At 38.1% G+C, this 14,230-nt stretch overlaps 1 protein-coding gene across 1 annotated transcript in view; it reads left to right on the plus strand.

Annotated features, from left to right (window-relative positions):
* The window catches only part of nrn1la (neuritin 1-like a), a 61,722-nt gene extending 57,327 nt beyond the window's left edge, over positions 1–4,395 (plus strand). The window contains exon 3 of the mRNA XM_015050894.1: positions 3,491–4,395. Within this exon, the coding sequence (XP_014906380.1) occupies positions 3,491–3,788 (298 nt within the window). The 3' untranslated portion in view covers positions 3,789–4,395. The remainder of the gene's footprint in view (positions 1–3,490) is intronic.
* Positions 4,396–14,230: the final 9,835 nt, after the last annotated feature.

Below are 14,230 nucleotides of genomic sequence, written 5' to 3' on the forward strand. Positions count from 1 at the left end.
CTCACTGCGCTGCTCTCCATTTCAATTCCTGCCGCAGTTTAAAGTCCCTTTCAGGTTCACAACTCTTCGGGGATGCAACAGTTTAAACCGGAGCTGCCGCCAGATAAAGAGGCCAAAACATTTGAAAGTTCAGCATCCATCACTACTTATCGCATCGATTTATTTAGACATAAAGGGTTTTTTTTTTTTGCAGCTTTTAGTCTAAAGTAACTCCCCATTAATAAAAAAAACTGACTATGAATCTGCAGGGCTTCTATCTGCATGCAGAGACATTTAAAACCTAAACTTTTAGTGCTTCAGTGGAAAATGTAGATCAGGTGTTCTGTTTGAATCACAAAAAATAGAGAATTTAATATTTTACCTTAAAGTATGACAACCCTGTTACCTCTATGAAGGCCACAGCAGCTGAAGTGTTGGTTTCAACATGAAAGCTTTGTCAAACTCTTTACCAAGAATAGCTACATTCTTTTCATCCCTCCTCCTCTCTCAATTCACGCTGCGCTCTGGGGCCCAAAGGTTGTTTTATCTCTTATTTTTTTTAGTTTTCCTTAATTCATCAACCTTGAGTGGAATAATGACTCCACTTTCTGTGGTGAGTATATATAAAAAACAGAATCACAGCAACCCCCACCTCTTGGCTCCCCTGGGGAAACGTTGTTAAAAACCTTAAAATAAATGAATCTTTCATTGGACAAACTGAGATAAACTCAAGCTTTTTGAGTTTATTTACTTGGCTTAACATTTTTCAATAAAAATAATTGTTATAACCACAAATGCCACAATTATTGGCATTCCCAAAACAAATAGTCTTTATGCATTGTGGCCTTTCATTCACAAATAAATAAATAAATAAATAAATAAATAAATAAATAAATAGTTTTTATATCATTAAAAACAATTTATGAAATCGTACACACATAGCTGGGTCTTTATAAAAATGAATATCTCTGCCACGTCATTAAAAATACAGGTCCTTCTAAAAAAATTAGCATATTGTGATAAAGTTCATTATTTTCCATAATGTAATGATAAAAATTAAACTGTCATATATTTTAGATTCATTGCACCCCAACTGAAATATTTCAGGTTTTTTATTGTTTTAATATGAAAATAATATGGTTCTTGATGCAGCGCCCCCTCAGGCGAAGAGGGGAACAGATTGCTCAAAGGTTTTGGTTGGAAACAGAACAAATGTTGCAACTTTGAGCCCAACCAAACAAAGTCTACCGGACTAACAGGAGGGAGAACAACTTAATTCCATGACCTCAGAGCCATGCAAAAATGCTGCATTAATTTTTATTCTAACCAAGCTCATATAGTTTCAGCCTTCTTTCAGCCAGCTGAGCAGCAGTGCATGGCAACAAGTGTGTCAGTTGATGTTTCAGAAAGACAAATTAATGTTTGTGGTTTTGCTAACATTTGTATAAAAAGATTTTTTTATGCATCAGAGCCGAAAGAAACTTTTTAGCACCTTGTTGTAGCTTGAAACGAGCAACTGGCCCATATCAGGAAAAATGTTGTCAGTTTTGTCGTAAACCTCAATTTTAAAACAGGTAAAACTGTCAGATTCTGGCTTTTAAGGCTGAGAAGCTGCGCTGCGGTTTATCCATCTCACATGAAGCCGACTGTCAGGGTTCAGATCGTCTGCAGAGAAGAACATTGTGTTTTCTGATTCTTCTTCTCCGTCCCTACCACGTCATTACAGCATCATGTATCTGGATGTGTAACATATTTTAATGCTACGCTGTGACACTGAGCTGCGAAAGCTAGAGGTGATCTAAAAAAACTGCAGCAGAAGTGAGCTGAGACTTTGAGCGTTTTTGGATGTCAGCAGCAGCAGCAGCAGGACGTTCGCAGCAGAACAGACGTTCTCTCTGGAGGTTTTATTACTGTGAAAGCAGCTGCTTGTCTGTCAGTGTCCTCACTGAGTTTCTGCTGTCTCTGCACCACCTGTGTCCGTCTGAGGAAACATCTCAGACCCGCAGACAGGAAAAAATATCCCCTACTGAATGGGATTCCATCACGTTTCCCCCTGCAAACACTCTGTCTGCACCCTGATGGCTGCACAGACTAAAGCCAGATGCCTCCTCGCTCGGCTCGGGTAAACAGTTGCCCTCCAGCTGCAGCAGGAGCCGGACCTCAGGAGTGTCTAAGTCTTGGATAAAAGCCACCGTGCAGCCGCATCGGGAGTGCTCAGGCTGTTAAAGTTTGTAAAGATGCTTGTGCAGAGGCGCAGGTATGTGAGCTTAAAAAGGGATGACGGTAGGGAGAACAGATGTGAGGTAAAGTCTGTCAGAGGTAAATGTTTGTGTGCTGTTTGATCACACACAGATGTCCAGCTCAAAGTGGAGCTGCTGAAAGATTTTGGTTTCTGCTCTTCACTTCAGCTATGGATTTTATTTTCAGTTTCATTCTGGGATGAGGTGATAAAACAAAGAGCTGCAGGTGAAATTTACTCCTCAATTTAATCCACTTGAATTACTGTGGAATAAAAATCAACAGGATTTAGAGGTAATAAGAATTTGAGTTAATTCTTCATTCAATATAAATATGCCATAATAAAGTCTCAAACCTATATATTTTTTTAAAGTAAGCCCCTGGGAGCATCTGTATTAAGTTTTATGACCACATGTCAAAGCTTTTTGCCTAAACATTAAATTATCTACTGAAATAGTTTGCTTCACTGTCTAAACTCCTTTTTCCATTCAGAACCTGGAATTACAGTCAAAACTCGCCTTTTCTTCTGTATTTCATTCATTTTGTTTGTGTGTAAATCATGCTTGAGTGGATTTCTTATGTTTGGAAACTGATGTGTGTTGTTGCTGTTAATGAAAGCCCAACTTAAAGCTTTTGTAGTACTAAATAATTTCCTTGTGACAGATTGTTTCTGCGTTCCCGCTCTGCTTGTTAACTCTCCTCAGAGACAGTTTATCCAACACTTTCATGATGAGGGGAAGAATTAGCAGCCAATTAAAGTCAGATATTCCTAGCTGCAGATGTGAAGCTTTGAGGTCAGCAGAACAGAAAATATCATCTTTTGTTCTCTCTGTCTAAACGAATCATAAGCTGTTTGATTAGCTCCTGCATTTTCCTGTAAAAAGTCTCAGTTCTCTATTTTTTGTTTGGGTTTTGAAGATAAGTAAACACAGAGATAACAGCAAGAGTCAGCACAGATTTAGTCAGATTGGCCACTCATACAGAAAAAAAATTGTTTTATTTCAACAGAGTCAGAATGTGAACCAAAAAATTCAGCTCTTATTAGCTTCCTGAGCCTGATCCTCTGGTTTCAATAGTCTTCATTAAACAATCCCTGCTGCATGATCTGAAAGAAGGAGAAAGTCACTACAATGCTCTTCCTCTCCAAAAGTTTCACTTATGGTTTTGACATTCAACTAAGACAGATAACTGAGGTAATGCTAAATAATCGAAAAGAACAAAAAAGCTTAACTTGATTTATCGGACAGAAATACTGTCTGCTTCCTGTCTGCAGGTCTTGGGATGAGTTTCACGACTGCGCTAACATGGCTATGGCTGGCTGTCCGGAGGAAGCGGCGGCCGTTTGGGAGTCTCTTCGCCAGGAATCCAAGAAGATGCAGTTCTCTGGAAACCTTTATGACATGTGCTCCAACCGGAACAGCCACCCGGCAGACTCCATCTCCCCCCACGGCTCCCTGAGCCAGGAGGAGATCAACCAGGAGTCTCTAAGAGGACGCGCGGATCATCCGGCAGCCTGCCTCCATCCTCTGCTGCTACTGGCTCCTCTCCTACTGCTGCTCCTTTGGATATAGCCACCCTGAAGAAATGTGACTAGTGTAAATAGATAAAACTTTGTGTAATATTCTCTTTCCCCAAGTCCATAGACGTTCCTCTGCTTCTTCCTCTGCTCTGCCAGGGGTTGCATATTTCTAATTGCATGCTGAGATGGCCTCACGGTCCTTTTGATAACGCATTTCTGAACTTCGGTTCCGTTTCATGAATATTCTCTGCCGTTTAATGAGTGTTTCTCTTGGAAATATGATCTGTACTTCTGCAAACACAGTTTTAGAGACGCACAGTGGAGCCACGTGTCTGTCTTTACGTCCTCACACTTTCGAAATGCAGTCATAGGTTTGCATGTGATGATTCTAGGAAGACTTCAGGTTCCTAACTGTGGTAACAGAAAATGTAACAACAAAGTCACAAGCAATACTGTCAGGATTTATGATGCATTCACTTATCGAGATTTTAGGAGAAATTTGTGTTTCTGTCTTTAAACGTCTATTTTCTGAGCTCCAAAAACTGATTGCATTGAAGATCGCTGTTTTTCACCAAAGTTTAAAACAAGTGACAAACAAGTGAGAGTAAATATGTGTGTCCAACCACAGTTTAAATAAAAAGTTGGTTATTTCAAATAAACAACTGTTGGCACGAACTTTCTGATTGGGGAGCAGGAAACAATTTCTGCACAAACTTACAAAAATAATTTAAAAATGTACAGTTTGAACTTCTGGTTCAAAATCTACTCAACTTTTAAATTTGTCTACATTGTGTGATTGATTTTATAGCAATTTCTCAAGCTGAGCATGCATGTGGCGACAGTGGAGTAGAAAAACTCAACAGGATGAAACAACAAGCAGAACCAGAACCTGGATCAGTATGAGCGACTATCAGAAAGGGATAACAGCGAATGATGCAAACTGGAGAGTAGTAGAGAAAGAAAGTTAAGATCTGAGTGTTTGTTGTAATTTTTAGTTATTTCTTTAGTATAAAAAAGCTGGCATGATAGAATTTGGTTTGTTTTGGCTGAATTAAAAAAAAAAGATCTTACAACAAGTTTCCGTTCAAGTTTAGGATTTGACGTGAAAAGTTCCAATTAATTTTGTCATCAAGGGATTTGAACATTTGAGTCTAGGGAGAAATGATCTTTTTAAGAAGGAGATAAACCAGGGAGTCATCTGCATAGCAATGGAAAGAAACTCCATGTTTCCTGAAAATAAAGCGAAGCAGGACGAAAACTCAACACTGTGGGATGAGAATCAACAGAGGATAAGAAGATTTCACTCAGTCTGACGCTTTCAAGCTTTTATTTCTGTTAATTATTATGATTTTATTCTTACAGCGAACAAAAGCAACAATTATGGTCAGACTGATAAAATAAAATATTTAATTCAGGAACGTGGGTTTAATGAAAAGTGTGTTTGGTTATTTTCAAACTGTGTTTTAAACAGATCTGAGTGCAAATATAAATAGATATGCATCAATACGAAGAGTGGAAGCTTTCTGAGCAACAAAACTGAAGATGACATCTGTGATTTTCCTTATTTCTGCTTTTCAGGATTCAGCCAATCAGTGGCCAGGAAGATAAATGCACTTCTGGATTGGTTGCTTTGGAAATGCCAACCAATAGCATGTAAAGTAACTTTAACTTCCTGAGCTGCATTTCTTTTGAATATGTCAGATATGCTTAAGAATTTTTTTGTGTTTGGAATTCAACAGAAAAATTCAGGTTGAATCCAGAGATACAGAACCAGTGGATTCTTGCTTGCATCTAAATTTGAATGAAATGTAACTCCAAACAAAAGGTATTTGGTGTTTAAGCTCCTAAAGCAGGCAGTTGCAACCATTTCTAAAAGTGTCTCTTATATTTTTTATAAATTATTTGTGGTTGGTTAAAGCTGCAGTATGCAACTTTTGTAAGGAGAAAAAAAAAGTTTATTACATATTTGCTAAAACTGTCACCTTGTCCTGACAACATGGCATATTAGATAATCTGTAGAAAGATCGATCTGCTCTCTGAGCTGTTGCTGCTACTGAAGAAATGCACCAAACACAACCAATCAGAGCCAGGAGGCGGGGCTTAGCGCTGCCAATCAATGCTGCTCAGTGTGTTAATGGTGAAAAACAACTTACCATGACAGGAAAACTGTTTATCCATCGTCATCAATTTAGCTTGAGAGTGATTTACAGCACTAAGACCCGCCTCCTAGCTCTGATTGGTTGTTTCTGACAAAGTGGTGTGTTCTGCAGTTTGCACTGGGAGAACTGGGAAAAGGCAGAGGAGCTCAATTTTTTCACAGATTATCTGTGTTATATACTGTCATGACCTAATGATAGTTTTCACAAATATGTAAAAAACAATTTTTTTAAAATAAAAATTGCATTCTCCAACTTTAACTACAGAAAGTCCATTGTAATGTTTTTTAAACATGGATATGTAAACAAAATCAGGTTTTTGCCATTTTTTATGGAGTTAATTGCATAAAATTTCCACAGCAGTATGACTAAGCAGTACAAATAGTATATTTTTAGATCGTTTTCCATAAATATATTTATCCCATGTGAGAAAATGTATCCATCTTTTTTTTCCAAAAGTGTTATGTTTTCTTATTTTATTTTAAAACTTAAAAAAAGAAATCAAACTGTGTTTTTTGTGGCTCTAAGCTGCACTTTGTTGGTGAACTGAGGGCAGAAATTGCTTTTTTGGATTGTAAAGGTTGCAGACCCATGAAATAGGTTTGGAGATGTAAAGTAAAAAACTGTAAAAAATAAAATAAAATAAAATAAACAAAAAGAAAAAGGTGAAGGTTTTGTAAACTTTTGCAGGGAACTATTTGTACTAAAGTCGAAGCTCACTGCAGCTGCTTTTTTTTCTTTTCTTTATTTAGTGATGACAGAATATCCTTGAATGTTTCTCTGCACTGCAGCCCTGCGTATGTTCTCCGGTCAGAACCTCAACTTGCTCACATGTCAGGTGAATTTTCTGCTTCAGGAGGGAAATCTGGGCCCTGCAAGCTTATTCTGAGGATCAGAAATACTTTCAGATTAGAGGAAGACAGAGAGATGAGCACATTTGGAAAGCAAACAGCGTTCGGCTTATTTGAAGATTGAATCCACTCTTCTTTCTTTCAGCAAGTGGGTTTTACACCTGGGGCTTTAGGTTGTAGGTTTACTTTTCTCTCTAGACAAATAATCAAAGCCGGGATGACTTTAAAGAGTTATACAAAGACGTATAGAAAAAGAAAAAGAAGAAGAACTTATGGCAAAAGTAGAAATAAATAAATTACAATTAAGCAAAGAAATCTAGAGAAGTCATCTACCTTGCCAGTGGCAAGTTCGTTAAAAATGCCGAAAAGGGTTTCATTTAACAGAAAAATGCTGCGAGCTTTTCTTTTCATGTCCCACAGAAGCTCAGGAGGAACAGAACCCCACAACTTTCACATTTTGACCTGGATTTTAAAACACCGAGCAGCCAAAGGTGCAGCAAAACACTGAGGGCAAATTCAAGACTAAAGCAGATAGAATCTGGAGGCAGCCCACAGATTTCTTTTTCATTTTTTTCCCCTCATGAGGGACTTCACCCACAGATATGCTTGGCTGGTTTAAAGAGGCTCCTGTATTTTTGAACTTTAATTAAACTGACAGAATTAGCAATTAAAGGCTTGAGTGGCCGACTCGCCAAGGAAAAGCAATTTGAGAGCTCAGATAAGATGTTGTAACTGCAGTCTAATGTGTGTAAATCACATATGTGAGGCTAAACTCTGCGAATCGGGCTGAGTGTGTTTGTATGGATCTGGGTGGACTGAGCTGTGATCTTAATCATCATAAACCAGAGGTGTTTTGTGGGAATACGACTCGCTCCGATGAGATTTTCTGCTGTAAGAGAAAACTCATGAAGTCTGTTATGAGATGATGTGTTCTTTGGGAAAAGATCTGATTTTGCTTTGCAGCAGTTCTCGGTAACATCGTTGGCCAGAAGAGAGGGAGAAATTATTTTCCAGCGCTCCATTTGAGACTCTACATCGCGTTAGTGCATCAGTCACTGTCCCATCAGGGGGGCGATGTAATCTGAGTTATGACTGCGGACAATTGGACACCACTACATATGAAGCTGTTTATTGCTTCACTCTGCAACACTTTCACAACTGAGGAAAACAAATATGTTCTTTTGTTCAGATCATCTAAGCTTCTAAAAATAAGCTTAAATCAGTAGAAAAAAAAGATTTCCACTCAGTTTTAATCCAATTAAAACAGTTTTCTGATCTAACAACCTGGAAACACAATTTTAAAAATTATTTGCATTCAGACTAAAAAAAGTTTCCAGAGCAGGAATAGCTTCCAAATTAGTGCATGGCAGAGTGAGGTTAAGTATTTCATTAAAGTCAATATAAAAACACATTACAGCAGTGGTTCCCAAACTTTTTCTTCTGCGCCCCCCCAGTGGTTTCCAAACATTTTCTGCGCCCCCCATATGGATTACAAATGGCTGTCTGGTTGAAACGACACGTGTGACTTTTTTGGGGACAAAATGAATGTACGTAGCTGAAAATAGACACCAACATCGGTAGCCTACAAGGTACTTACTTGTTAAGCTTGTTAAGCTTAAGGTTCTGTATTGATATTAGCTAGTCATCTTTTAGCTAACATTACCTGCATCCAGCAGCTTTACTCAACTCAGTCGGTTAGTTTGGGGGGGAAACTGTGAAAAGTTCTTTGCGTTTTGCTGGTTTGCTGCCGTGATTCTAACACAAACCTACGTAGCTCCGCCCAGCAGCAGCAGCAGGTCTCCTTCACAGGTGGAAACCCAGCGCGAGCGTCGCAGCACTCATGTTGCGTTTAAAGGCGGCTCGGAAAAACAGGTTACAACATGTTAACAGTAGATTAAACAGTTTTAACTGCTGATAAAAGTGACAGAGGACACAAATATGGGAAGTGTGGTAACCTCTACTGTGTCAAATTGACAGAGGAATAACAGAGAGTTGGCCATTCTAAGGTAAAAACCCAGCACATACAGTGTTCATGTTTTGTTTTTTTCATCCAGACGGCTTCCCCCCCTCCCCCCTGCAATGACACGGCGCCCCCCTAAGGGGGCGCGCCCCACAGTTTGGGAACCTCTGCATTACAGGAAATATTTACAGCAGCAGCCCGTCGTGTTTTTATGTTAAATTAAACAAAATCCTGGTGAAAAACCAGCAGGAATATTCCACTTTGCAGTAGCTGTGTTTCCGTTGACCATAAGTTTGCATAATTTGACATTTTGAAAATAAATTTGCTTAATTGAAACACGCTAATTTAAAAAAAATTCGGTTTTTATGCTGTTTTTAAATTGTTTGTAATGTAAACGCAGTTACTGCCTTTATCATTTTTACAAAGTAAAGGCAATTCATGAAGGAAAACACAATTAAAAACAATGCATTATTGTTTTATGATAGTATTTCTATGTGCTTTCCATAATTTCATTAGAAATCAAAATGCGTATCTTACTGAAAATGAATCATAATCATAATTTTTAAGTCTCTTACATTAAAGTTGTGCATTTTGGCACAAGCTAGTAGCATTGATTTTAATGACTAATATCAAAAATATGTAAAAACATATAAGTTTCCTTCTTCGTAGACACACCCGTGTTTCATATCGCTATGAATGGATGTTTGTAAGATCTGAGGAAAAAGGAAACTAAAGTCAAACCTCTGTGAAAACCACTATAATTGCATCACATTTTGGGTAATTTTGGGACACCGAACTATTTCTGGGTTTAGCTTCTCAGTTTTGGGAGTCATTTGCTCATTTTGTACTTTTCATTTTGTTTTGACCATGACAGCTTCTATACTTATGCTCTCCTGAGTCCTAAATCAATATCAAAGTGAAGAAACTGACAGACCTCCTTTATCTTCTCAGTGATGCACTACTTTATAAACTCAAAAAACTCAAGATTGGTTTGTTTTCTTGTTGAACTTGAATAAAGTGCAAACAGCAAATTACAACAGAGAAGACGGTAAGCTAAGATGTCCGTCCATCTGTCCATCCATCTAGGCAAACTTACTGATAAAAATGTTTTCCACCTAGAAGAATTTGTCCAATTAAGTTAAAACTTTGTGTGTATTCAGATTCCAATTGTGAGATAAGTTTCTGCATTAGGTGAAGAGTGATGCTGGTGTCAGGCAGTAACTGGAGACACTGATGGTTAAAAACAGACACAACAGAAAGCCCCATCTGAACACCAGATAAAACACACTAACACACAACATGGCTGTCAGATTAATGTTCAGGATTTATTTGAGTCATTCCTTTTTCAGAGTGCATCAACAAGACGCCGTACAACAATGGATCCAAAACAAGATATGGAAACATGAGTTTAAACATAATGAAATTTTTCACAAATTTAAAATTAGACATGCAGGATCAAATGAACACATTCATCCGTTCATCTGTGGACTCTGGACTCTCAGCTAGTCCCACATTGTGTTTTTTTATTGTCAGTTTTGGTCACTCATCTTTTCAGAAATGTCAGGGCTGGACTAAACCGGTTGTTTCTCCTGCATGAACCATGAAATAAAACCATTTCTGAGTAGAAGAGTGATCAAATATCCTGTAAGAACTAAAGGAGGAGCCTGTTAATGGACATAAAAACAGCGTGGTTTGTCAAAACAACTTAATCAGATAAGTAATTCATTAGCAGGCCTACATACTGAGGAGGCAGTTTGCCCATTTAATCAGGTGTGTTGGAACAGGGACATATCTAAACATTACTTGCTATAGATATGGCCACATTAAAGAGATTCCTTCACAAAAAAAGAAAATTCTATAACCATAATGTTTGTTGTGCATTAATTTTGCCCCAGAGGAAAAAAGAAATCAGTTTTTTTCTTTTTGTTTTGTTTTCTGACATATTGTTTGTGAACTCTGCCATGGTAATTTAAAGTACTTGCACAATTTTTTAATGGACAGTCATTTAAAATGTTAAAAATGTTAAGAGTTGTTGATGCAGTTAGTTATTAACAAATTCATTACATTTTTCTATTTTAAGCTTTTTCACACCTGGTGGTCCGGTAGACTCGGTTCGATTAGGAACCAAAACTGCAACCTGTGCTTCATTTCTAGCCGCTGCGGTTCACTTTCACAAACCAAACCCTTCGAGTAACCTGTTCCCCTCCTCTCCTGTGGGGGCGCTGCACCATGAACCACTGAAGGAAACGACACGAACACCTCTGAAGAAAACTCAGAGTGCAACTTCCTTCTCCACAAACATGGAGTGATGTCAGATTTTAGCGTTTGTTGTTTTTCTCTTTTGTCTTTGGCAAAAAACAAAAAAACAAAAAAAAAAACACGTGAGTCGTTTCTCCCACTAATGCTAGGCTAGCATGTTTGTTTTGGTTGTATTTACCCAGAATGCCAAGCACCATGGTCCGCTTCCTGCTATGTGGTTTACCTGGGCAGGCTAAGGTTCATCCTTCTCCAACACACCTGTATCAAATCAAAGACTGAACGAATGAGAGCTGATTGACTGCATACTGAAGAAATACATTTAAAAGTTGCACTCCCGCTAATAATATTACAGAAAACAAACCCTAGCCTTGTTAAATTATGACTTTAAGATAATAATGTACCGTAATATGATTTTTTTATTTTTTTTACCTGAAAAAGACTTTTCTATCTCTGATAGGAACTATCTCTAATAGTTGAAGTAGTGGCACAAACTATGGGAAAACTAAAAATCTTTACCAAACTTTCCACGTTTCTGATCGTTTCAGGAAAAATGCAGAATGGCCTTTAGCATACACATGGAATACTGTGGATAAGGGAAAAAGGAGAACATACCTAATGTATTATTTATGTTGACTTGTGCAGGAGTAAATTAAAACCTGGTCACATATTGTGTTCCACCCGTGAAAGGATCTGAGAAACACTTTTTTTTATTTTTTTATAGCAGCCATCTTTTCAGTATGTTGGACCCCAGAAGAGCAGATGTAATGTAAGACCCTTTTTTTGGAGCTCTAATGGCCCCCTCATTATCCTTCTGTCGGCAACGTCTCACAACAACATAGCTTCAATTTTTAGCTGTTGGGTAGATTTGGGGGGCAGACCTAATTGTTTGATCTGCAGGGCAATCTTAAAGAAAAAACACTGCCTCAGGAACAACAACCTAACAGTGTTGTTTTCTGCCATGGTGTCCAGTTGCAGGAATTTCAAACAATCCGTGTTTCCCAACTCAACCATTGATGTTCCTAGAGTGTGTGGAGCTGACCTGCACAGTCTGTCTACAGAGCCAAACCACTTTTACACCTATCTGATGCTTGGAAAACAGATGTAAAAGGCTGACAATAAACATGTCCTCCTTGCAGACAGCTGCTGCAAGGAGGACATTAATGACAGGGGATTCATTTACGTTTGTGAGAAGTAAACAAATGGAAAGAAAGAATCTAGTTTTGTGAACAGCATTCACCAGGAAACCATGAACCCCAAACTCCCCTCAATATGACGGTTTGTCCTGCCCATCCACTCCAAGATGACAAAGGTGGTTTTGGAGAAGAGCCAAACACTTTGGAAGAAAGTATCAAAATAGCGATTATTTTCAGGCTGGAGAAGTGAATGGTACTGATAATACCTGAAGTGCTGAATGCCTGAGTGCCTTCCATGCATTGCTATGGCAGGGCCCAGATATGACTGCTGTTAATTTGGAATTTTACAAACCCAGAACGCAGATTTGATGTTGGAAACAGAAAGTGGAAGATCCTGTCATTAAGAAACAGGAACTTTCTATGTCCAAAGCTCCGATGCACACATCAGGCGCTCTGCTTTAATATCGTTACTGTGGGCTAACTATCTGCACTGTGCATCAGACCAGCCACGATTCCTCTCAGATCCGGCACACTCAGCATTTTGGGCTCCCACAGGAAACATTGTCCTCGACTGTCTTTAGATTTGTCTCCTTGTTTCCAGCTCTCTGTCCCTTTACTGCTTCACTTTTTGGTCTTTTCTGTATGTACATCCCATTATTCTCCTCCTCCTACAGATTCCTCTTCTGGGCCACACTTCATCATGCAGACAGTTTTACCACGTTTGTAGAAAATCAAGAAACCAGTGCTGACTGATAAACTGATTGTGTCCTTGTTACGTTCTAATTTTAAACTCTGTTTTGTCGAATAAAAAACATTGGCGAAGGAAAGACATCAGTGAATCTCCTGTTTGTGGCAACCTTGGTAACCAAAGCAGCCGTGCTGAACAATACATCCTGAGGATCTGCAGTTGGAGTATTTTGGAGTTGTTGCAGCAGAGATCACACATATTTATCTGTCCTTGAAGTGGAGAGCTGCTCAACACACGGCCAGTAATGGACAGACAAAATTTAATAAATTAGAACCGAAATAATTACCTAAATAGAAATTTGAGAGGCAATAAAAATATTTAAATCTATAAAATGGAGGCTTGATGTGTTTTGAAAAAACTTCCTTTAATTCTAGCAGCATATTTATCCTCTATTTACATTCACTGAAGCACAGGAAAAATAATAATAAAAAAAAACATCATGAAATAATAATTCACAAGAATAACATATTCACAGTCATGTGTTGCATAAACAAGCACGGTTTGGTTACTGTATAAACCTGAGGCGATAGACTGAATAAACCGGCTGCTCTCCATTCAAAATAGGTTCTGGTTAAATTTTCTCCAAATAATATTAAGTCAGGAAATAAATATAAGAAAATAGTTTCATGCCTGACGTACATTCAGTGGAACATTAGAAGTCGTAGGCGACCATTATAAGTTATTGACACATCAACCAGTTGTTTGGTACCATCACCACCGTTGGCAGGCAATAAAATGAGCAAAACCACCAAAACTTGGAAGAGTTCTTGTAAAAGTAAAAAGTAAATCCTTACTTTTTAACTTTTTTTTTTTTTTTACTTTTTCACAGTGCTGAACAAAACGTGTGGGAGAAAAGAACCACAGAGGTTCCTTAGCTCCAATTAACTTCAAAGTAAATATTTAGCACCAAACATTTAGTTAGCCAGATAATTATTTAGTTTCAAGCTAAACACTTAGCTTCAAACTTTTAGTTAGAAAGCTAAATATTTAGATTAAAACTAAATATTCAAGCTAATAGATCTTGAATACATTTTTTGTGTCTGGAAAAAGAGCTACTTCAAAAACTTCCCAAAACAATCAGCTACTTAGCAACCCCAGCAAAGTTCTGCCCTGTTACCTAGCAACCCTAACACAGTATCAGCATGTTTGGTCAGCTGGTTATCCCCCAGAATGTGCTGTACAATGGCTACTGGAAAAGATAAGGGTTTGGTAGTTGCCTTACCACCCAGAGACCATTTGCTTCATTCTTGTTTTTTGTGCAGGAGGCTCCACTTCTGCTTTTGAAAGACATTCCGTTGTATAATTGTACATTTGTTTCAAGATATTAAAACAGATGGAAGTGTAAACGTTGAGCTCCTTTCAGGTGAATCTGAAAGGAGCTCAAAAT

Source organism: Poecilia latipinna, unplaced genomic scaffold (genome assembly GCF_001443285.1).
Source record: "Poecilia latipinna isolate Pla-1442-1.1 unplaced genomic scaffold, P_latipinna-1.0 Scaffold50, whole genome shotgun sequence".
Classification (NCBI taxonomy): domain Eukaryota; kingdom Metazoa; phylum Chordata; class Actinopteri; order Cyprinodontiformes; family Poeciliidae; genus Poecilia; species Poecilia latipinna.